The following is a 25,582-nucleotide window of genomic DNA, read 5'->3' as shown; positions in this document are numbered from 1 at the left end:
CAAGTGTTGGTAAGCACGTGGAGGAAGTGGAATGTTCATCCATGTCTCATTGGATTAGACACTCATGTGAGCACTTTGGAGAAAGGCTTGGCTTTACGTAGTAAGGTTGAACATGTGCAAATCCCCGGACCCAGGAATTTCACTCCAGGGTGTATACTCTAGAGTAACTGTAGCCTATATATATCATTTTATCAACATTGTTCTATCATCATCCAACACAATATTGAGTGAAAGAAGCAAATCCCATGAGCATATATACATACAAACAACTAGGTTCCATTTATTAAAAAGTTCAAAAACAGGAAAAATTAAACAATACAGTATGTTAGGGACGCATTCAGTTAGTAAACCTATGAAGAAAAACACGGCAATAATGACCCTGAATTTTAAGGTAGTCGTTACATCTGATGGGGAGGGAGAGAGGAATAAGGGAGTTGTAATCGGGGAGGGACACACAGAGGGTTTTAAGATGCTGGAAATAAATATTCTATTTTTTTTTTTAAAAAAACCTGGGTAGTGAGTACATAAATATTCACTCCTTAAAATTATTCTTGAAAGTACATATATGTGTTTTATGTACACTTTTGTGTATGATATATTTCACTATTTCACCATTTTAGAAAGGGAAAAAAAAGATCAGTGCCCAGAACTGAATACACAACCCCAGCTAATTCAAACTAGAAAACCACCACCTATCTCATTTTGAGTATTCTGTCTCTGTTTTTTAAAAAAGATTTATTTATTTATTTAGAGAGAGAGCGAGAGAGCAAGAGAGAGAGAGAGCAAGCACGCTCATGGGCACGCACAGGGGGAGGAGCAGAGGGAGAGAGAATCCTCAAGCACACTCCCGCTGAGTGCCCAGCCTGAGGCAGGCTCTATCCCAGGGCCCTGAGATCACGACCTGAGCCAAAATCAGGAGTTGGGCGCTTAACTGACTGAGCCACCCAGGTGCCCCTCTGTCTCTGTTTTTTTGAACTGAGGTGTACCTTTACATCTCCTGAATTGTCTTTTATTTCTTTAGCCATTTTTTCCCCTTGTCCTCCCAGCCAGTCAAGCTCTCCCCAGAGCCAGACCATCCTCCAGCAGAACATATATGGCAACATTTCTGAGCTAGCCAGGCTGAGGTCCAAATCACAGTGGGCAGCTGTGGCAGCTCTTGGGAAAGCCCACCTTACTGCTTAACTCGCTTGCTTCCTGCCCTGCTTCTCCTGAGGTCATCTGTTTACAGCCCCAGACTTTAGTGAGAAACATTCGCAAATGCCTTATCAAGGAAAGCAATGCCTCACGTTAGGTCATGTTGAAAAGATGATGAGAGAGTATTCTCACTCAAGAAGATTGCTATTTCCTGAAGGGATAAAACCCCACCAGGGAAAACCCCTGTGGTTGTCATAGGTAGGGCTGGTCTCCTCAAGCTGATAAGAGTTCCGTCCAGAGGAGGAAGGCAGAATGCAAGCACTTCATTCCTTGAAGCTTTCTGGGTAATTGTGCATCTTTCTTATCTCAAAGACTCACACACTCTGAGCTAGACAGAGGTCCCAACCTTGAAGAACCTCTCCAGAATCCAGGTTGCTGAATCTTCCCTGCTGCCTAGAGAGACTCCAAACCACCTCTTGACAATGGGCAACTGGGTGGTTAACCACTGGTTCTCAGTTTTGTTTCTGGTAAGCAATGTTTCACTATCTATTACTTATTCTTAACAGAGTAAGGAGAGATTATGCTTGTTAATATTTCTTTTTAAAAATATTTTATTTATTTATTTATTTGTTTGAGAGCGAGCACCTGAGTGGGTTGAAGGGTAGAGGGAGAAGGAGACTCCCTGCTGAGCAGGGAGCCCGAAGTGGGCTCTATTCGAGGACCCCGGGATCATGATCTGAGCTGAAGGCAGACGCTTAACAGAGTGAGGCACCCAGACGCCCCTGTTAGTTAATATTTCTAAAGTTGTTTGAAATGGAAACATTCTATGCCAATATTGGGCCCACTGAGGCCAGTTATCAGTTAAAAAGCCCAGCTCTAAGATGACACATGTTTTATAAGATCTTCTGTGTATGATGTATGTCATCATTTTAGAAAAGGGGAAAAATCCAACTCCAGAAATTGGTTGGTGAAGAGACAAATGATATAAACCACAACTATTTGGAATTTCAGTGTTTTCATATTCCATCTTTTTTCTCTTCTGTCACAATTCTAACTACTGCCATGCAACCTTCGTTTCTCTTCATCCTTTCTTTACTACCAACAGCAAGATTTGATAAAATCATTGAATGTTTGAGCTAGAAATATTCTTGGAGATCATGGCCCAGTGCTGTCCATTTTAGAAATATAATGTGAGCTACATATGTAATTTAAAATTTTTCTAGTACTTACATTGAAAAAGGTAAGAAGAAATAGGTGATATTAATGTATACTAATTTATTTAGTTTAACCCAATATATCAAAATGGTTATCCTTTCAACATGTAATCAATACTGAAAATATTAATGAGATGGGGGTGGGCAGTGCTCTTTTTCTAAAACTAATATGCCTTATATGTTGGGGTTATGCACTTTGCAGTAATTTACAGTGTATTTGGGTGTGATGTGGTTTACTTTTCTACCATATTTGTAATTTTATGTATTCCATCTCCTTTGTGTGAATTCATGTATTACAGCAAAATACAAGGGAAATGGGACTATTTGCAATGTCATATGAGAAATCTTTTAATAAATATATGTAAATAAAATACAAAATATTTCTCCCCATCTTCTCCCCCAGAGCAACAGCAAGACAGATTTTGTTAGATATTTAATTTTTAATGTTTTCTATAATTTAAAAATGTATAGCTTCCCGTAATTATTATTTTCTTAACCATGATACTACAATTTTCCAAATTAGCTTTATCTTAAAATACTGAATGTCCTGACCTTTTATAGATTTTTTAATTTGTTTTAAGTAATTTTAGTCTTTTTTTATGTTCAGTTAGCCAACATATAGTAAATTATGCTTGACTTAGAGTTTCCAATAAACTTCATAGTCAAAAAAATTTTTTTTAAAAAGACAAAAGAAAAGAATAATGAGATCATTTAATGTCTTTTATTTTTACTAAGTTCTTGAAACCCGATATGGATTTTGCACTTACAGCATATCTAAATTAGGACTAGCCACATTTCAAATGATCCCATGTGGGTAGTGGCTACGGCATTGCATAGTGCTGCTATAAACCAGCTCCTCTATCTTTTCACAAGGGAAAATAAGACCCATATGTCACACAGTGAATTGATTGCAGAGCCATCACTCAAACCCAACTTCCCAGTGTTCAGGCCAGAAAGTCTTTACCGTGGACACCGCATATGCACAATCCCTTTCTCCACACACACACACACACACACACGCACACACGCACACATGCACACACGCCCCTATTCTCCACTCTTTCTCCCATTTCTGAGCCACCCCTGAGCTTGGAACTCCCTGCATCCTTTCTCACTTTCCTAGATCTTCATGTCATCACCCCTTCTGGGGTTCTCTCTTTTCTCCCATTTTTTTCTTCGGGTCCCCTAGGACTGCCCAGGCCCTGGAGGGAAAAAGGCACAAAGAGGAATCATATACCGCTGGAGGGTTGTTTGTTTTGCATTTAACACAAGGCCAAGGGGTTATTTTGGCAGGTTACCCTACGCTTTATATTTTCAGCGCTCAATGTTGTATATTTAATTCCTTTTGCACTAGGTTAGGAGACAGGGAACCTGGGAATGAGTTTCACTTCTGCTGTTAATTGAGGGATCTTGATCAAATTATTTTTTCTTTCTAGACTTCAGGTTACCTCAGCTCGTGCACGTGCACGCGCGTGTGTGATGAATTAAATAACTAGATTAGATACAAATATAAGCCTGTTTCTAGTTCTAAAATCCTCTGCATTTTGTATCCCTCTCTTAGTTTTTGCTCAGAGAGTTCATCACCCATTATGGTGACTCACATTTAACTATATAGCTTTGAATTTCCACTCCCTACCAATCTTGCTGGGAGGCTCAGACTTCTTGCTATCTCTGACATAGACTTCTATGAACTATATTTTTTAAAGATTTTATTTATTTATTTGAGAGAGCGAGAGAGAGAGAGAGTACAAGCAGGGGGAAGTGGAGGGGCAGAGGGAGAGGGAGAAGCGGACTTCCCACTGAGCAGAGAGCCCAACAGGGGGCTCCATCCCAGGACCCTGGGATCATGACCTGAGCTGAAGGCAGATGCTCAATCGAGTCACCCAGGCGCCCCTCACTACTTTTTTTTGTATAAAGATTTATTGATTTATTTGAGAGAGAGAGAGAGCACGCAGGGGGGCAGTGCAGAGGGAGAGGGAGAGAGAGAGAGAAGTTCTAGCAGACTCCAAGCTGAGCAGGAAGCTGGCCTCGGGTCTGAGGGCTCGATCTCAGGATTCCGAGATCACAACCTGAGCCAAAACCAAGAGTCGGGCACTTAACTGACTGCATCACCCAGGCACCCCCTAGGCACTATTTTTTTTAATAAAAAATAAATTACTCAAAAAACATTCTTACTCCTCCTTTTGCCAGGTCTTCTACTTCACTTTCCACCCATAATGGAAGAAATGATAGTGAAGGTGGGAAATGGAATTCCTTACTCCCAGATGTCACTGTGTCCACCTTGCTTGCAGTTGGCAATGGTCTGACACAGAAGCAAAGAACTCTTGGATCCTGAAATATTTCTGCTCTCTCTAAAGAAACCTCTCTCTCTGTCTTCTGAACTCTTGAGATGTCTGTGGCTGTCACCTCTCTTTTTTGATTGGGATCAAAGAATCTCTGAAGCCACTCAACTCTGGAAATGGTGTCTGAGCAAAGGATGCAGGAAGAAATGGATGAGTGAAGCCTGGTAATAACCCAAATCCGTAGTTGGCATTTACTGAGCTCCTACTGTGCACCGGCTATTGTATTAACCACTCCCCATGCAGTATTTCACAGAAGCCTCCAGCATTGCTGTGCTCTTCACTTTATAGGAGAAGACACTAAGGTATAGACAAGTTAAATCACATGTCTATCTAAGATCACAGAGCTAGAAAGTGGTGAAGCTAGAATTTGAGCCCAAGGAGTTTGACTCCAGTATCACTTTATTTTTTTTTAAAGATTTTATCGATTTATCTGCCAGAGAGAGAGAGAGAGATCATGAGCAAGGGGGAAGGGCAGAGGGAGAAGCAGTTCCCCCGCTCAGAAGGGAGCCTGACACGGGACTTGATCCCAGGACTCTGGGATCACGACCTGAGCCGAAGGCGGACACCTAACTACTGAGCCAGCCAGGCGCCCTCCAATATCACTTTAAATCACTATGCTTATGCTGCTGGAGGTGTGTGAGTGGTCCAGATCTAGGGACTCTGAACACACCGCGCCCTAGGCTAAAGGCTCTCTACTTGTGGGGCTGAGATGGTTCTGATCCATCCTGGGGCCAACAGTATATATTAAGGGCATCCCTGTGCCCTAGAGTCCTGCTCAGTTACAAACTAGCACCTCAAAGCTTGGGCCAGAGCTGCATTGGTTGGTCTCCAAGGCAATGGGGCAGTGGGTTCCAAATTCCCCCTTTGCTGGTGCAGAAACAGAGCCTGGGATAGATAAAAGCAGTCTTAAGAGCTCAAATGAGTCCAGAGCAATTATAGGTTAATTTGAAAAGAGACTCGCAATCTAAAAACAGGAAAATGCGTGTCAGGGCGTAATTAAAGAGGCAGGCCCATCTGGAATGGTTTAGTCCTTTTCAGATGGGTATTGTTATAGATGTTAAATTTATTCTTTGTTTCTTTAGAAATCCATTTATTCACTTATTGCCATCTTTTAGTTGGAATAGTTCAAATGCTCCCAGTCCAGAAGTTGGCAAATGTTTTCTGTAAAGGGCTAGGTAGTACATATTTTAGGCTTTGCAGGCCCTATGGTCTCTGTCACAGGTACTCACTGCTTCCACTGAATTATGAAAGCAACCATAAACAATATAAAAATAAGTAGGCGGGGCTAAGTTCCAATACCACTTTATTTATGGACACTGAAATTAGAATTTCCTGTAATTGTCACACCATGAAATACCATTCTTTTTTTGATTTTTCCAACCATTTAAATACGTGAAAACAGGGGCACCCACGTGGCTAAATTCATTAGACGTCTGCCTTCAGCTCGGGTCATGATCCCAGGGTCTTGGGATGGAGCCCCGCATTGGGCTCCCTGCTCGGCAGGGAGCCCGCTTCTCCCTCTCTTTCTGCCTGCTGCTCACCCTGCTTGTGCTCTCTCTCTCTCTGTCTAATAAATAAATAAAATCTTAAAAAAATAAATATGAAAACAAAAAAGTAAAAACTGTTCTTAATTTGTAGGCTGTACAAAATAAAAGGTGAGCTAGATTTGGTCAACGGGCCTTGATTTGCTGACCCTGGTCATAAGCGTCTAATGAAAGCATGTCTTGAGGTGCTAACACTCTCTGAACGTACGCTAGAAACTAGAAGGATTGTACTCATTTAAAATGAAAACAGATAAACACAAAATAGCCAAAATGGTGACACTATTTCTTATCCCTTACCTATTCTTTCCCGTACCCAAATTTTACTTGATTCTTTGCTTGTGTTTTTCTTCCTCCAGGCTACTTGGTTGGGGCTGAATGTTTTCCTGTTTGTGCATGCCTTCCTGTCATTTGAGAAAGCCAATAAGTACTACTATACAAGAGAAATCCTGGGGGTGAGTATCAGAGTTGTGATATGGAGAATCTCTGGTTTTTTGTTATTTGTGACCTTGGCTCCTTTGAGATCCAATGCCCTGATTTCCTCTAGGGTTAGCGTGCCCAGAAAAAAAAAATACAGAATGCCCAGTCACATTTTTTTTTTTAGAGATTTTATTTATTTATTTGAGAGAGAGACTGAGAAAGAAAGAGAGAGAGAGAGAGAGCCTAAGCCGGGTGGGGAGCAGAGGGAGAGGGAAAAGCAGACTCTCCGAGGAGGAGGGAGACCGAGGGTTGGCGAGGAGGCTTGATCCCAGGACTCCAGGATGACGACCTGAGCTGAAGGCAGCCGCTTAAACGACTGAGCCACCCAGAAGCTCCCGTACCCCGGTTAGATTTGAATTCCAGAAAAATAAATCAATTTTTTGGTATATTTTGAATATTGCATGGGACATAGGTATGTTAAAAAATTACTCACTTTTTAAAATCTGAAGTTCACATTCAGCTGGGCATCTGGTATTTTTGTTCACTGGATCTGACAGCCTTATCTAGGGCACACTCCCCAGATCCAATGATAAAAACACACAGTAAAGAAAACTATTAAGCAGTCATTTTCAAATGACTTAAGTACTCCTTTAGGGTGTGAGGGGAAAGCTGACTGGGTAGCGCTCCTGCCCCTGCTCCTACTTCAACCAAAGCAGCCTTTATCTGTCTTTTTTTTAACTAATTAATTTATTTTTGTGTGTGTGAGAGAGAAAGAGCGCACACCGAGCGCACACCGCATGGGTGGGGGAGAGGGGCAGAGGCAGAGGGAGAAGCAGTCTCCCCACTGAGCAGGGAGCTTGACACGGGACTCTATCCCAGGACCCTGGGATCATGACCCGAGCTGAAGGCAGATGCTAAACCCACTGAGCCACCCAGGTGCCCCTCAGCCTTTACCTGTCTTATGGACTCCTGCTTATGATTTCCAGAGTTTGGTTTACAACAAGTAAACAAACAACTTGAAAGCCACCGCTGTGGACTGATCTCACAGAAAAACACCTCTCTATCGAACAAGTGAAATACTTAGGGGGTCTGAGGGATGAGTGGCGCTGCAGAGCTGCCCCAAAGAAAGGCAGGTGTTGGGTGAAAATAACAGGATGGAGAAGGCTGTGGAAGTGGTAGGTAAAGAACAGAAGAGGGAGGGTAGGGGGTTGATAGGGCACGTCGGTGTGGAGGTGACCAGAGAGAAGCATGGAGGTGAGAATGATCTCTCTCAGGCTCATTAGTCTGGCCACTATCTGATTAGAAAAGCAAATTTGACTGCTAACTCTAGTGAATTTTCCAGTAGCAGGTAAGGGATTTGGTTAAACCACTTTCATCTTGATTAGATCATTGGCTTTCCACAAAGACCCATCCAATGTACATGTTCAAAGATAGCTTGTCCTTTTCTCTCTATAATCAAAGGATCCATATTGAGATCACAACCAATTTGAACGTTCTGTTCATGGCTTATTTCACCCTGCTGTTTTCCATTTTAAATGTTGGTCCTTGATCCTTCTTTGGAAACTATAACTCCAAAAGAAGTATTAATTTATTTTAAAAATAGCTTTTTAGTAAGAGAATGATGCAATAAATGTGACTAGTTATTAAGATCCTAATTGCTTTATGACCAAAAAGTCAGCAGCAGGAAAATGAATCACGCTGATACCCTGTGGACATTTCATTCACTTCGTTTTTTAAAAGTCTTCTCTATTAAAAACATTTAATGATAAATAATGCTACTTTCCATGACATCAAATGATACAGAAGTGTATAAGTAAAACTGTGAAAATTGCCCTTCCATCGCGTTCCCCAGAGATAACCACTGTTAATAGTTCGTGTGCGTGTCTGCGTCATGCACTGATATAAGCTCGCGAAAGCGTCAGACATACAGGTTTTGTTTCTGAGGTGGGTACTGTTCTTACTCACTTTTTAATTTCCTGTATACAGTAAACTTTGCTCTTTTTTTGGTGTATGTACCATTCTATGAATTTGGATAAACACGTACAGTAGCAAAGAGGTTTTGTTTTGTTATGCTTGTTTGTTTTTTCGAGGTTTTTTTTTTGTTGTTTTAACCAAAAAAGGGATCACATCATAGATATTGGCTGGAAATCGCTTCTTACGCTTAATGTATTTCGGGGAGCTTTCATTGTGAGTACGTAACCACTGAGGTGCTGGAACTAGCTCATACCAGCTTGCAGTAGCCACTTATGTGAATCTCTTCCCAGCCCTATATTCAATGGTGTTCAATGGCATATTGGTATCTTGAAATCTGCCACAGTGGGAGTATTGACATCACGTAAATTGGTTAAAGGCCGGAAATCAAGATCTCCTCTTCCCCTGAAAGCTGGTTCTTAAATGTTTACCACTCCTACTCCACTGCGTGTAGCTCTCATCCTTTTAAGAACCTGACAGTCCATGGCATTGATGGGCCATAATTTATTTAATCATTCTGTAGTTATTTCTTGAATTTGTGCTTCCTCTAGGAAAATACAGAGAATTATTTGATTCACTATGAAGCAGAGCAAATAAGTAACAGAAGACGCAGTTTAAATTCAGAGTGAGACATTAATGACAGCAGCAGTTGAATTTGAACATCAGGTGGTGTCGATATTGAAAAGTGCACATGAATTGGGATGTTTTGGTGTGCTGCGATAGGGAAAAAAAAGATTCCCTCTAAAAAGAATTTATCCCATACGGACAGCCCCTCCAGAATATGGAACTGTGAAAGTGTAGTCCTATATTTTCCACTCACTTGCCAATTTTAGCTTTAAGAAACCTCTGTGTCTCATATAAGCAAGCTGTGCGAACCAATGTGGAAAGGCAGGATCTTTGAGATGAGCAGAGAAAAGTTACTCAGAAATGGAACAGGATGTCTCTCTGAAAAACAGTCGGAGTGTGACTCAGCAGAGGGAGAAAACAACAGGTCATATGGAAGAGCCAGAAATGGAAAACAGTAGGGCAGCTCCTGTTCACTGCGCTGCCGAACGTGCTGAGCCATTACGGATGTTAGGAGGATCTTGACTTGGCTCCATGTCACATTGCCCTGGGTTTGGGTGTCTCATGGAAAAAGAGTTTTTGTGCCAAAAAGATTATTAGAAAAATTTAGGGGGAAAAAAAGAGAGAGAAAAAAAAGAGAAAGTTGGGGGGGAAGAAAAGGAGAAATCGTTAACTCTAACCCATATTCTTCCTTCCCCCATGTCACTGCCTGGCACACATGTGAGGCTGGCCAGTCAGCTAACATGTGACACAAATTGCCTGCCTGCTGCCACCACCTCCGTGGCTGTTATGACATTGGCACCCTCCATAGCTTGCAGTCCCAAGTACAGGGAGCTGACTCAGAGACCAGTTGCACAGAGTCGAGGAGAGCAGTCAGACTTGACCACCATGGAGTTGAGTGTGTTCTGTCCAGCTTATACCTAATCAAGCCGGTTTGGGGGCTAAATACTTCCTTGAAGCACTGATTCCTTGTCTCCTTTTCTGGCAACTTCTACTGCTGGATCCGACTGATCTTGTTGTATGCTGCCTGGCCACCCAAGGAAATCAGTTTGAAATTCTGTTCTCAGAAGCTCTGCTTTCTCAAATCGTTGCCTGAGTTTAAAATGTTTGCTCTGAGGGGTTCACTAGTTTTGCCTAAGCTGTATTCAATCATTAAAGGCATCTTAAATATAAGTGGTTAAATTTTTAAATTGTTTACATGATTATTACATGCTGATAATGGCAACATTAGAAAATACGGAAAAGAGAAAAAATAGTCACCATCTGTAATCATACTTCTAAATATAAAAGCTTTATTTAAAATGCAAATAAAAACATATATAGTCTTCGAGATTGTTTTACAAATGACAAACAATAAAATAATAATTGAGTGTATTTTAAAAAGATTTTATTTATATGAGAGAGAGAGAGAGCACGTGTGCATGAGCAGGGGAAAGGGCAAAGGGAGAGGGAGAAGCAGACTTCCTGCTGAGCAGGAAGCTTGCTCAGGACCCTGGGATCATGACCAGAACCGAAGGCAGACGCTTAACCAACTGAGCCACCCAGGCACCCCAATAATTGAGTGTATTAAGCAAAATTACTCATTGCAAAGTATTACATCGATAGAATATATTTGTTGATGTGAAATTATTGAATCCTATTCTCTTTTGTATTGTTAGATGTATAGTCAAATATTTCCAAGCCACTTGTCATGAGAATTTTTCAATGCACTGTTAAGTTCAGCACATGTTTTGTCATTTTACAAACAGAGAGCCTGGACCTAGTGTGCTGGCTACTGAGAAAGGGGTGTGGAAGATGCTGCCCTGCCCATTTCCAGGTCTCAGACAAGTGGACTGGGCGGTGCTCACCTCCTAGATGATGAGATGAAGCAGCTGATGGTCTCTTCTCTCCTCTGCTCTAGTCGGCGTTGGCCTGGGCCCGAGCCTCTGCTCGCTGCCTGAATTTTAACAGCATGCTGATCCTGCTTCCTGTGTGTCGAAATCTGCTGTCCTTCCTGAGGGGCACCTGCTCAGTGAGTCCTAACCACTCCTAGGTCAACTTTCACATTGAAGACAAGAGACCCTGAACTCCTCGGTGGGACAACCCAATACCTTCAAACTCCGAAGAATGGAAGCCAGGGTTCTTCTTTGGTAGCCCAGGGGGTAGGCAAGGGTGGGTGGGTATTGGTATGCTTTGTTTAAGACATGTTGGTTATGGGTTACTGCATTTTATAAACTGCCCGGAGATACCTGACCTTGATCACTTTCCATTTGTAGTTTTGCAGGCGCACCCTGAGAAAGCAACTGGACCACAACCTCACCTTCCACAAGCTGGTAGCATATATGATCTGCCTACACACAGGTAAATCAGGCAGACCACAAAACTGCAAGCTCGTGAGCATTCGGAGTATAGTTTCGTTCATCTCTGCACTTAGACGTTCAGAAAGTATTTATTGAACACCTGGCATTATTTGCCAGGCACTGTTGTAGGCCTAATTTCTTTCTTTCTTTTTTTTTTTTCTAAAGATTTTATTTATTTATTTGACAGAGACAGTGAGAGAGCACGAGCAGGGGGAGTGGCAGAGGGAGAGGGAGAAGCAGTCTCCCCACTGAGCAGGCTGAGCAGGGAGCCGGATGCGGGGCTCAATCCCAGGACCCTGGGATCATGACCTGAGCCAAAGGCAGATGCTTGACTGAGCCACCCAGGTGCCCCTATAGGCCTATTTTCATGGAACTTGTATTTGATTCTTTTGGGAACAGAATGAGAATAAAAAAGATCTTGGTTCTCTCTGCAATCAAGATTTATCGGGGACCTTCCGTGGATTCAGCATTCTGGAGACACTATCTATAGGATTCTCCTTTGCTAGTGGGGCATGCCTGCAGTGATGTTTCTGAGACAACTTTCAATTCCCTGTCATCTTTCCATTTAGCTATTCACATCATTGCACACCTGTTCAACTTTGAACACTACAGCAAGAGCCGACAGGCCACAGACGGATCCCTTGCCTCTGTTCTCTCCACCCTACCTCAGCGAGAGAAAGGGGAAGAGTCTTGGCTAAATCCTATCTCATCCCCAAACACGGTGAGTTGACTCAATGGCGGAGTATCTGCAATCTGGTCATGAGTATGGAAGGGCATGGTATGTTTGGCACCCATTGCATCAGGCTGAAATTTCTCCTTTTGTAGACAGTGGAGTATGTGACATTTACCAGCATTGCTGGTCTCACTGGAGTGATCATCACAATAGCTCTGGTTCTCATGGTGACTTCAGCTATGGAGTTTATCCGGAGGAGTTATTTTGAGGTCTTCTGGTACACGCACCACATTTTCATCATCTACTTCATTGGTTTAGGGATTCATGGCATTGGGTAAGGTCCCTGAACCCTCATTCTCATGCCCCGGCCCCTGACCTTGCATAATTCTTTGCCCCAAACTGTCCTTCTTTGTCTGTCTCAGTGGAATTGTCCGGGGTCAAACAGAAGAGAGCCTGAATGCGAGTCATCCTCACAGGTGTGCAGAATCTTTCAAGCGGTGGGATGATCATGACTCTCACTGCAAGCACCCCCAATTTGAAGGGCTCCCCGCTGAGGTAAGAACCCCAGAGACGAGGATAGACTCTTGTTAGGAGCTGTTATTGTTGTTCTTATTACTCTTATTATTGTTACTGTTATTAGTTCAGCACTGAGCAAAGTCCAATGGAGGATATATGCCCAAGGCTCCTACCATCAAGGAGCTCCAATACCACTGGAAACAGGCTAGGGAATTACCATTAGCAGGGGATCCTGAAGAGGAAGGACTAATGGTTATTGCAGGTTGTGAGACCCTCTCCGAAAGTAATAATGATACCTCACATTATTCATAGTGTTTACCACAGGACAGGTTTGCTGTGTAATATGGACTATCATTTATACATAGCAATAATTGATGAGGTAGATATTTTTTTGGGGTCTCCATTGTGAGACAATAGGACGAGGATTCAAAGAGATTTAACTGTCAAGCTCTCACAGTAAGTAACTAGTGGAACTGGAATTCAAGCCCAGGCTTTTCAGATTCCAAAGACTGTGCTCCTCACCACTGAAATCCAGTCAATCTTCTTGGAGGGGGTAAGCATTCTTTTCCCCCCAGCTTTATTGAAGTACAATTGACAAATAAAATTGTATATATTTGAAGTGTGCAACGTGGGGAGTGATACATGCATACTTTGTGAAATGATTGCCATAATGAGATGAACACATCCATCACCTCACATAGTTACCATTTTGTGTGTGGGGGCGAGAATGCTTAAGATCTACTCTTTTAGCAAGTTTCAAGTATGCTATATAGTATTATCAACTCTAGTCACCGTGCTTTACATTAGATCCCCAGAGCTTATTCATCTTATGACTGAAGTCACATATCGTTTGATTAGCATTTTTCCATCACTCCCCACCTCCCTTCCCAGGCCCTGGTTCCCCACCTTCCTAGTCTCTGAATCTATAAGTTCAACTTTTTTTTTTAACACATTCTTGAAGTCAGCTTTCTTTGGTGTTATAAGAACATGCTTGGAAATTATTATTAAATAGTGGACAGTCAAGAAACTGGGTTCCAGGGAACTCAAGATGTGCCTTGGGATAATTATTGTGAATATCATGGTTTACCTTTGCATGCTCATAAAATATGTTAGATGGAGGAATAAATGGAAGGGAAAAGTTGACTTGTGGTGTCTCAAAGTGCTCTGAGGGTGATTAAAGTCTTTAAATCAGTTGCAAAATTGAGAGCAATAGCTTGTTCCTCATCTAAAAGGGGAATAACATCTTTAAAAAAATCCCCTAAAGTTGGCATTTCAAATCTGTTGGGAAAAAATATACATCATTCAATAATTTTCTTTGGATAATAGGTTAACCATCCAGGAAGAAAAGCTGAATCTTGATTCCACACTTAACAGTAAAATAAGAATCAGGAATGCATGGATCAAGGATTTAAATGTTAAAGAAAGGAAAAAAATCATAAAAGCAACATAAGACCACATGGGAATTTTTTTCTAATAAATATTGGAGGATTAACAAAAGTATTCCCTTAATAAGATTTAAAAAGACTTTGAAGTTGGAAAATAAAATAAAATAAATTTGAATAAATATATATTAAAATGTATTATATGTCAATTTTTAAGTTTTTATTTAAATTCCAGTTAGTAAGCATACAGTGTAATATTAGTTTCAGGTGTACAATATAGTGATTCAGCACTTCCATACAACACCTGGTGCTCATCACAAGAGCACTCCTTAATCCCCATCACCTAATTCCACCAATTCCCCTGCCCCCCTCCCCTCTGATAACCATCAGTTTGTTCTTATAGTTAAGAATCTGTTTCTTGGTTTGCCTCTCTCTTCTTTTCCCTATGCTCATTTGCTTTGTTTCTTAAATTCTACATATGAGTGGAATCATATGGTATTTGTCTTTCTTTGACTTATTTCCCTTAGTATAATGCTCTCTAGCTCCATCCATGTTATTGCAAATGGCAAGATTTCATTCTTTTTTTATGGCTAAATAATATTCCATTGTATATATATACAATGGAATATTATATATATATATATATATATATATATATATATATATACACACACACCACATCTTCTTTGACCATTCATCGGTAGATGGACATTTGGGCTCTTTCCATAATTTGGCTATTGTGGATAATGCTGTTATAAACATCGGGGTGCATGTGCCCCTTTGAATTAGTATTTCTGTATCCTTTGGGTAAATACTTCAGTAGTGTAATTGCTGGATCATAGGGTAGTCCTATTTTTAACTTTTTGAGGAAGCTCCATACTGTTTTCCAGAGTGGCTGCACCAGTTTGCATTCCCACCAACTGTGCAAGAGGGCTCCCCTTTCTCTGCATCCTTATCAACATCTGTTGTTTCCTGTGTTGTTAATTTTAGCCATTCTGACTAGTCTACGGTGATATCTCATTGTAGTTTTGATTTGCATTTCCCTGATGATGAGTGATGTTGAGCATCTTTTCATGTGTCTGTTGGCCATCTGTATATCTTTGGAAAAATGTCTATTCATATCTTCTGCCCATTTTTTAACTGGATCATTTGGTTTTTGCCTGTTGAGTTTGATGAGTTCTTAATATACTTTGGATACTAACCCTTCATCAGATATGTCATTTGCAAATATCTTCTCCCAATCTGGAGGTTGCCTTTTAGTTTTGATGATTGTTTCCTTTGCTGTGCAGAAGCTTTTTATTTTGATGTACTCCCAATAGTTTATTTTTACTTTTATTTCCCTTACTTCAGAAGACATATCTAGAGAAATGTTGCTATAGCCGATGTCAGAGAAATTACTGCCTGTGCTCTATTCTAGGATCTGTATGGTTTCATTTAGGTCTTTAACCCATTTTTGAGTTTATTTCTGTGGATGGCATAAGAAAATGGTCCAGTTTCATTCTTTTGCATGATGTTGTCCAGTTTTCCCAGCACCATTTGTTGAAGAGACTGTCTTTTTCCTGTTGGATATTCTTTCCTCCCTTGTTGAAGATTAATTGATGATACAGTTGTGAGTTCATTTCTGGGTTTTAAAATTCTTTTTTAAAAAAGATTTTATTTTATTTGTTTGGCAGAGAGAGACAGCCAGCGAGAGAGGGAACACAAGCAGGGGGAGTGGGAGAGGAAGAAGCAGGCTCCCAGCAGAGGAGCCTGATGTGGGGCTCAATCTCAGAATGCTGGGATTATGCCATGAGCCGAAGGCAGACGCTTAACGACTGAGCCACCCAGGTGCCCCTGGGTTTTAAAGTTCTGTTCCAGGGTGCCTGGGTGGCTCAGCTGTTAAGTGTCTGCCTTTGGCTCAGGTCATGACCCCAGGGTCCTGGGATCGAGCTCTGCATCGGGCTCCGTGCTCGGCGGGAAGCCTGCTTCTCCCTCTCACATTTCCCTTGCTTGTGTTTCCTCTCTCGCTGTCTCTTTCTGTCAAATAAATAAATAAATAATAAATAAAATCTTTAAAAAAATAAATAAAATAAAATTCTGTTCCATTGATCTATGCGTCTATTTTTGTGCCAGTACCATACTGTTTTGATTACTACAGCTTTGTAATATAACTTGAAATCCAGAATTGTAATACCTCCAGTTTTGTTTTTCTTCAAGATTGCTTTGGCCATTTGGGGTCTTCTGTGGTTCCACATAAATTTTAGGGTTGTTCTATTTCCGTGAAAAATGCTGTTGGTATTTTGATAAGGATTGCATTAAATCTGCAGATTTCTATGGGCCCTACACACATTTGAACAGTATTTGTCTTCCAATCCATGAGCATGGAATGTCTTTCCATTTCTTTGTGTCCTCTTCAATGTCTTTCATCAATGCTTTATGGCTTTGAGAGTATAGGTCTTTCACCTCTTTGGTTAACTTTATTCTTAGTTATTTTATAATTTTTGGTGTAATAGTAAATGGCGTTGCTTTCTTAATTTCTCTTTCTGCTGCTTCACTGAAACATTTGTTTTTAAAAAGCTCTATGGTATACCATTTTTGTCAATTTTTTTTACACGATCATTTTTAATGACCTTGAGGGCGTTATGCAACGTGAAATAAGTCAGACGGAAAAAGACAAATACTGTATGATCTCACTGTCTGTGGAATCTTACTTTAATGAACCTAACTCGTAGATACAGAGAACGGATTGGTGGTTTCCAGAGGCAGGGGGTGGGCCAGTGTACAGAATGAGTGAAGGTGGTCAAAAGGTACAAACTTCCAGTTATAAATAAATAAGTCATGGGTATGTCATGTATAGCATGGCGACTGTAGTTAATAATACCGTATTGCATATTTGAAATTTGCTGGGACTGTAGTTAATAATACTGTATTGCATATTTGAAACTTGATAAGAGAGTAGATATTAAAAGTTCTCAGCACAAGAAAAAAATTTTTGCAACAATGTATGGTGATGGATATTAACTATACCTATTGCGATCATTTTGCAATATATACAAATATTGAATCATTATGGTGTACACCTGAAACTAATGTAATGATACATGTCAATTATATCTCAATACAAAAAATGAAATAAAAATTAAAATAAAAAAAAAGACAGTTGGGTATTGGCCAAAAAAATCTGTGTGGTATACCATTTTGGTCATTTTCTTCCTTAGTAAATATTAGGGCCATTTCTATATTTGTATACTTTGTGCTCACCTTAATTATATCTTTATGCTCCATTTCCTAGAAGTGAAATTTCTGGGTCAAATAGAAGGAATGTTTTTAAGGCTGTTGGGATGTATTGCCAAATTGCTGTCTGGGAAGATGCTACTAATTGGTCCCTCCACTGGCTGCACATGTGAATGTGCCCATCTCCCTTCATCCCAGTTAATGGTGGGCATTATTGTTTAATGTTGTTTTCCAATCTGAGAGGCTAAAATGCTATTTTGGCTTAATATTCATTTCTCTGATAACTTCTGAGGTCAAAAAATTTTTTTTACCACGTAGTCATTAGCCATTTCTTAAATATATATATATTTTGTGTGTGTTTTCTCTGAAGACATGGGGAATTTTTTTCCAAATAAGGAGTAGCATCAAATTGTATAATACCCACTCTCAAGTTCCCCCCACATCTCAGCCCCTTTCCTCCCTGGAGATAACCAAGGAAGTTATTTGCCCGAAACAGCATAAGAAACCTCATTCCACACAGTTCCGATGTTTCAGCTGAAGCAATTGTGCAAGAAAGGACATGACTTGGCATTGCTAAGAAATACATTTTTAGTAGCTCCTGTGCATATGGAAGCAACCTGCTACCTTTGAGAGGATCTCAGGGATAGAAAGGCTGCTTTTAAAAAAAATGTAGAGAAGGTAAAAAGTATATTACTATGTTAGGTGTTTTGAGCACGTGAGAAAAGAGGTGATGGATACATACAAAGTTTTATGTAGTGTTACCAATAGTGTCAGCCAGGTGCTTTCCCTTCTTTGTTTGTTTTTTAATTATCTGCTTCTCTGTTGGTTTTTCAGATTGGACAAATTGTACTGGAAAACTGTCTTGGAGTCTTAAAATTCAAATTTATATATAATTTAAGAATATATATAATATACATTATATGCATAATTACCACATATTTTATTTCTGTGCTTTTCTTTTGCTTCCTCGTGAGACTTGTAAAACTTCAGGAAATGATCTGCCTTATGAGTAACAGATTAGCAAACAAAACCATTATAATTTATTCCTTTCCATTTCCGCCTGTAAGATTTGGTGACATTAGTGGCTTAATAATGATACACATCAGAGAACTTGATAAATATTATTGAATGAAGAAATGAGCTGCTACACATATAAATCCTCAACAGGAGATTAATATGTAACCTCATTCTTTATTCTTTCTCTGGGCAGTCTTGGAAGTGGATCCTTGCACCGGGGGTTCTTTATATCTTTGAAAGGATTCTCCGATTTTACCGCTCTCAGCAGAAGGTTGTGATTACTAAGGTACAAAATATGCACTTTCCGGGGAGCCTGGCTGACTCAGTGGGAGGAGCGCGTGACTCTTGATCTCGGGATCATGAGTTCAAGTTGCACATGGGGTGTAAAGATTACTTAAAAAAAACTTCGAAAAAAAAATGCACTTGGGGCCCCTGGGTGGCGCAGTCGGTTAAGTGTTTGACTCCTGGTTTCGGCTCAGGTCCTGATCTCAGGGTTGTGGGATGGAGGCCCATGTCGGGTTCTGCACTCATTGTGGAGTCTGCTTGAGGACTCTCTCCCTCTCCCCTCCCCCCTAAAATAAATAAATAAATCTTTAAAAATGTTTTTTAAAAATAGAATATTCACCTTCCTCTAGCTGTGATAAGAGTTCTTTTCTTCCTGATTATAGGAATAGACTGCCATGTTGTCACCCTGAAGGGAATAAAAAGGAACTGGGGACACCATCCCCCAGTGCTGGACAGAACTATGGGAAAAAAAGGGTTTGGCAGAAATCATCAGTGTGGGTCTTTCTCAGAGGCTGCAAACAGGTGGCCTGGGCGAGCCCACAGACATCCTTTGGTTGGCCAGCACACTGATTGTTTGGAAAGTTGAATTGGTTGCTGTCGTTTAAACATCTGGAGGGAGGCTTTCACAGTAAAAGAAAAAATGGCCCTTCGGTCTTCTCCTAAAGAAACAGGCGACCCGATAAGGCTGAGTTGAGGTTCCATAGTCCGTCCACTGTCTGGACAAAGTCACTGCTGCCCCCTTTAGAAAGGACTTTTGCTTGCAGTTCACCACCATTGCTTTACTGATTTATTTCATCTGCCTGCCCCTGTCTCCATTTGAGTTCGCCCCCTTTGGCCTCTGTGCTTCATTCATAGGTTGTCATGCACCCATCCAAAGTTCTGGAATTGCAGATGAACAAGCGTGGCTTCAGCATGGAAGTGGGGCAGTATATTTTTGTTAACTGTCCCTCGATCTCTTACTTGGAGTGGCATCCCTTTACTCTGACCTCTGCTCCAGAGGAAGACTTCTCCATTCATATCAGAGCAGCGGGGGACTGGACAGAAAATCTTATCAGGGCTTTTGAGCAACAGCAGTCACCAATTCCCAGGTGGGGCCTGAAGAGCAGCCGACACCCAGTGCAGATGCAGACAGGCAGAGAAGAGAAAGCAAGTCCTCGTTGAACCTGAAGTCTGGTGCAATAGAATATGATGAAAATAAACAGGCACTACATGAGCCATGGGAACAGCTCTGTCTTGGAAGGGATGTTTGAGGTTGGGGGTGGAGGTGAGACTTCACTTGCCCATTGTCTTCTGTCTGCTGCCAGGATTGAGGTGGATGGTCCCTTTGGCACTGTCAGTGAAGATGTCTTCCAGTATGAAGTGGCTGTGTTGGTCGGAGCAGGAATTGGGGTCACCCCCTTTGCTTCCATCTTAAAATCCATCTGGTACAAATTTCGGCAGGCAGATCACAACCTTAAAACACAAACGGTAACTCCCTCATACCTCTTTACATCTGCTCTGGGCCTTACAGGTCCATTGCTTTCATGGCTTAAACTCTTTACAACTGATAAAAAAGATAACCGACGCTGGAGCTATGAAAGCGCGTGGTCTCTTCTCTCTGCCAAGGCATCCGTTTCTACAGATTCCTCATAATAACAGGGTCTTCATTTTCAATTTGGAGTTTAAAATCCCCTTGGACCGAAGATGACTTTGGAAGTCTTTTTCCTTAAGGGAAGCCATAAGAACTCTGGACGTTCATGCTGTTCTGTACAACTGACTTTTCAGGCCACCCGTAGACTTGACCAACAAATATAGAATATATATAATAGTGATGTCACCACAATGGACATCTTAAAGACACTTTGATAAGGTTATGTTCTCTCTTGCTGATTCCAGATCTATTTCTACTGGATCTGCAGGGAGACAGGTGCCTTTGCCTGGTTCAATGACCTGTTGGCTTCTCTGGAACGTGAGATGGAGGAATTAGGCAAAGTGGATTTTCTCAACTACCGTCTCTTTCTCACTGGATGGGATAGCAACATTGTGAGTTCAAACAACACACTAATTCCCATGTTAGATGCAAGATCAATGTCAGGCAAAGTCGTGCGTGCTGATTGGAAATATTTCTTATGATTTCTTACCTGCCTCACCCCCACCCCCAAGTTTAAAAGTGGCTGAAGTAAGAGACAGTTCTCAGGACCTGCTTTTTCTAACTCTGATTTCTTTGCCTTCAGGCGGGTCATGCCGCATTAAACTTTGACCAGGCCACTGACATCCTGACAGGTCTGAAACAGAAAACCTCCTTTGGGAGACCCATGTGGGACAATGAGTTTTCGACAATAGCTAATGCCCACCCCAGGTAAGTGTATTCTCTTCTAGTTAGTTGAGTTTGCAGAGTTAAGGTTTAGGAAAAATACTGCAGCATATTGAACACTCTTGGGGAAAAGGGCTCTGGGGCAGAAACTATTTGCAGCATTCTCAGATTCTCACTTCAAGCTGAACAAAATTTCGTCTGGGGCTTTAGCCAAATAAGGCGTATGACCTTGTAATGGATGAGAAGATGTTTTCTAGCCCCTACAAGTCCCCAAACAGTGAAGCAAGGGGACTTAGTTCCTATCAGTATTATCAAATAAAATGGAAAACTGGAAAAATTCAAATGCATTGTTTTTGGCCTTAATAGTCCCTACTTAAAGTAAGAAAGGTTTGGAGTGTATTATCTAGTTAACTGATGACCTGACCTCTGTCTTTCTGGAAGAGTTTTGAGATATGCTAGAGCACGTAGGAAAACCTGGTGCCATGAAATCAGCCATTTCAAGGGGAAGGAGATTGAGCTGATCATTAGATAAGTTCCTGGAACAAGTTGGCAGCTGAAGATCAATTCAATTCACAGACATTATTGGTTACCTTCTATAAGCTCGGCACTCACTAGTCTAGAAGGCTTGGAGGTTGAAAGAGAAATAGAATATGGTTCTTGCCCTCAAGGAGCACATATTTTAATAAGAGGTGCATACAGTCAACTCAAAACAGAATTAGGCAGCCCATGAAACAGGTACGTAGACATGGAGGGAAGGAAAGTCTATGCCCACATGGGGTGATCAGGGCAGGCTTCATGAAGGCAGTGGTAACACTCAGCCACTCAGATTCAGATAATCTGGGTCCTAATGCTAGTTCTGACACTTTCCACTTCTGGGACCTTGAGCTAAGAAGTCCCCTGATCTTCCAATTTCTTCTCTATGAAACGTGGGTTATATTAGTAAAAGCCCTCTCTACTCACTTGCAAAATTGTTGTAAGCATTAAGCAATACATATATGAAAAATGTTGTGTAAACAGAAAGAGATTATGTTAATTATTGTGTTGAGCTGACCATAGTTGAAATTGTGAGAATGGATGAGATTGCCGGGAGAGAGGGTGGCAGAGGACAGAGTAAGGAATGCTTACATTGTGTGGGAAGGGAGAAAGATGAGTCAGGGAGGAAGTAGGAGAATGTGGAGAAATGGTGTCACAGAACCCAAGGGAGGAAATATTAGAGAAGTGTGGTCAACAGTGTTGGAGGAGTGGCAGGGTCCAGGAAATGCTTATTTAACTTAACAATGATCTAAGCAGACTTACGGACAGAACAAGAGCTAGTAGATAGGAATAAAGTAAATATGTAAAAATGGGGAGAGGGCTAGGGTGGCCATAATAAAAGATGGGCAATAAGGGGGGCCTGGGTGGCTCAGTCAGTTGAGTGTCTGCCTTCGGCTCAGGTCATGATCCCGGGGTCCTGGGAATCGAGCCCTGCATCAGGCTCCCTGCTCAATGGGGACTCTGCTTCTCTCTCTGCCCCTCACCCTGCTCCTGCTCTCTCTCTCTCTCTCTCAAATACATAAATAAATCTTTTTTTAAAAAGATGGGCAATAAGAGTTGGTGAAGAAGTGGAGAAATTGTAGGAGAATTCCTCCCACATTGCTTGTGGGAATGTGAAACGATACAGCACTTTGGGAAAACTCTGGCATTTCCTTAAAATGATAAACATAGAGTTACCACATGACCCAGCAATTTCGTTCCTAAGTATATACCCAGGAGAATTGAAAACAGCCTTTGCTATCCACACAAAAACTTGTACATGAATGCATGTAGAATAGCCAAAAAGTGGAAATAACTCAAGTATCCAGCAACAGATGAAGGGATAAACAACATATGGTATATCTACACGGTGGGATCTTATTCAGCTGTAAGAAAGGCAACAAAGCACTGACACATGCTATGACACGGATGAACCTTGAAAATAGCATGTCAAGTGCAAGAACCAGACCCCGAAGGCCACATATTGTATGGTTCCATTTATTTTATTTCCTTTTTAAAAAAGATTTTATTTATTTATTTAACAGAGAGAGAGAGTGCAAGAGAGCACACGCAGGGGGAGTGGCAGAAGGAGAGGGAGAAACAGGCTCCCCACTGAGCAGGCTGAGCAGGGAGCCAGATGCGGGGCTCAATCCCAGGACCCTGGGATCATGACCTGAGCCGAAGGCAGATGCTTAACTGACTGAGCCACCCAGGCGCCCCTGTATGATTCCATTTATATGAAATGCTCAGAACAGGCAAATCCAGAGATAAAAAGTAGATTGGATTGTCTAGGGATGGGAGGAGGTGGTTGGGAGGAAATGGGGAGTGACTGCTAATGTGTATGGGGTTTCTTTTGGGGATGATGAAAATGTTCTTGGATTAGATAGTGGTGCTGGGTGCATAACTTTGTGGCTAATTGTAGCACTAACTGTAGGGGTGCCCAGGTGGCTCTGTAGGTTTAGGGTCTGACTTTTGATTTCAGCTCAGGTCATGATCTCAGGGTCCTGAGATCAAGCCCCGAGTTGGGCTCCACGATGAGCGGGGAGACTGCTTAAGATTCTCTCTCTCCCTCTCCCCCTCCCTGCTCTCTCTCTCTAAAAAAACCCCACTAACTGTACACTTTTAAAAAGCTGAATGTTATGACATGTGAATTATATCTCAAGTAAAAAAGAAGGGAGAGGAAGGTATGAGAGAGGGAAGGCAAGGGTGAGACCTGGAGCACAGGTAGAAAGATTATCCTTGGCAAGAAGGCTCATCACCTCGAGTGGGAGAAATTCTGGGGTGGGGATAGATGCACAGTGCACAGCTCTAACGGGAGCTAACACATATTCACTTGCTATGTGCCAGGCATTTTTCGAATTGCTTTACATACGTTTTTCGTTTAAACCCCAGAACAACCCTGTGAGGTGGGGACAGTTTTGATCCCCATCTTACAGGGGGGAAACCTGAAACACAGAGGTTAAAGAAACTTGCCTGGAGTCACCCAGCTGGGATAAGTGTCAGAGCTGGTATTTCAACCCAGATAGCTGGGCTCCAGGGTCTAGCACTTAACTCCTACCCTGCGCCGTGTCTCCTGAGTATCTGTTCCTGACAGAATAGGCAAGGCTGCCCGCTGAGCGCTGAGAGCGCATTTGGGGCTTGCAGGTAGAAAAGGTGAGAAAACCACCATGAAGAGTGTGAGGGAGTCAACAGCTGAATAGTCAACAGCTGAATAGGAGTCAACAGCTGAGTAGTAGAGGCCTAGCAGAGGCAGTTTCTCCACCCTCACCGACATAGCTGCTTTTGCTGGGTTCTAGCTCTTTTGATTGTTCTGTTCCTGCAGGTCTGTGGTGGGAGTCTTCCTGTGTGGTCCTCAGGCTCTCACAAAGAGCCTGAGCAAACGCTGTCACCAATACTCCAGTCTGGATCCCAGGAAGGTTCAATTCTACTTCAACAAAGAAAACTTCTGAATTACAGGAATGAGGATGCTAATCTGCATTTAGTCTCTCCTCTGCATCTCTGACAACTTACTTGGTCTGATCAGGTTTGGGCAGCCGTTTAAGGACAGTAACATGCCTCTCGGGCTCTGACTCCCTGGCATATCTTTTTTGATTGGATTCCACTCGGATGTCACTGATCTTCATGAGGCCACGATAACTGCAAAGGCCATGGGTCCTTTCTTGGGAAAAGAACCGTAAGTCCTTCTGGAATGCCATGACTGCAACAAGGCCTGAGAGCAGAGGTGGTTGACAGCTACACAACTTTACCCCAGGTGATATTATTGATTCCAAGTGTTTCTTGGAATCTCCCAGCCTTTGGCCTTATTTTCCCCTCCCTCTCACCTTCAAAGAAGATTTGTAAATAGGGCGATTTTTTTTAAATAAAAAATTTATTGAAGAATTAATAACAAAACATAATAATAAGCATAAATAATATAACAATGAACGTAAAATCACCAAGAACCCCATCCCTATATAACACTATGTACATTCTTACTGTTATTTTAAACATGGTCTCATCCAGTGTGAATAGCAATTTTTGCTTTACTTATTTTTGCTTGTCAAGAAATGAAGGATTTTCCTCTTTGCTTAATGAATCTTTTATTACCTAATCTAGGCTCTCCATTTGGGAAAGAAAATCTTGGAACTATGCTAATTATAATTGAAATTATATTATAATTGAAAGTCAGATATATTGTCATTAGCTTACATTGTTCTGTTGGAAATAATTGCAAAAATTTGAATTCCATCTTAAGATGACTTAGTCAACAGGGGCTCTTTATCACCATTTTTACTAAGGGGGTTTATGAACATTTCGTTTTTAAAAAAGATAATTTAAAACTTCGATACCATTTTTTGGGCTCTTCCCTATTTATTAAGGAATCATTCACCCAATGACATAAGCAAAATGTCTTTTCTTCTATCAAAATGCTTTTTATTTCTCCCTCCCACCTGGCTCTGGGGTGTTAGTAGTCACAGTGATCAGCAGAAGCAAAGACTTGGGGGGGGGGCTTAAAAGAGAGGGAAAAAACCCCATACTTTATTGTGCCCAAAGACAAATCAACTTTATTAATAGACTTTTAAGAATGTTTCTACTAAATTAGCATTATAGCACCTATTTCTCTACCATTAAGTGACCAAAAATGAATAATATTGTTTCTAATTATCCAAAAACCTATATGATTTGA

The 25,582-nt window shown here is 41.4% G+C and overlaps 2 protein-coding genes across 10 annotated transcripts in view; both read left to right on the top strand.

The window, feature by feature from the left end:
- The window catches only part of DLG1 (discs large MAGUK scaffold protein 1), a 1,062,265-nt gene that overhangs the window by 793,416 nt on the left and 243,267 nt on the right, over positions 1 to 25,582 (top strand). The gene's annotated exons all lie outside the window — the stretch shown is intronic.
- On the top strand, positions 1,255 to 24,987 carry NOX1 (NADPH oxidase 1). 3 transcript variants are annotated; one of them, XM_034660533.1, is made up of 13 exons: positions 1,255 to 1,661; positions 6,591 to 6,686; positions 11,087 to 11,197; positions 11,442 to 11,526; positions 12,095 to 12,246; positions 12,351 to 12,532; positions 12,621 to 12,753; positions 18,520 to 18,612; positions 19,467 to 19,699; positions 19,916 to 20,078; positions 20,487 to 20,633; positions 20,825 to 20,949; positions 24,239 to 24,987. In XM_034660533.1, exons 1-13 carry the CDS (start codon positions 1,617 to 1,619, stop codon positions 24,363 to 24,365), a joined length of 1,692 nt encoding a protein of 563 aa, XP_034516424.1. In that variant the 5' UTR covers positions 1,255 to 1,616; the 3' UTR covers positions 24,366 to 24,987. The 3 variants fall into 3 exon arrangements, with proteins under 3 accessions (XP_034516424.1, XP_034516427.1, XP_034516429.1); XM_034660536.1 differs by lacking the exon at positions 1,255 to 1,661 and adding an exon at positions 4,582 to 4,854; XM_034660538.1 differs by lacking the exon at positions 1,255 to 1,661 and adding an exon at positions 4,585 to 4,854 and having other exon boundaries at positions 11,087 to 11,327.

Source organism: Ailuropoda melanoleuca, chromosome 1, assembly GCF_002007445.2.
Source record: "Ailuropoda melanoleuca isolate Jingjing chromosome 1, ASM200744v2, whole genome shotgun sequence".
In the NCBI taxonomy this organism is placed as follows: domain Eukaryota; kingdom Metazoa; phylum Chordata; class Mammalia; order Carnivora; family Ursidae; genus Ailuropoda; species Ailuropoda melanoleuca.
The sequence above is the reverse complement of the archived record's forward strand: the minus strand, read 5'-3'. Positions and strand labels throughout refer to the sequence as shown.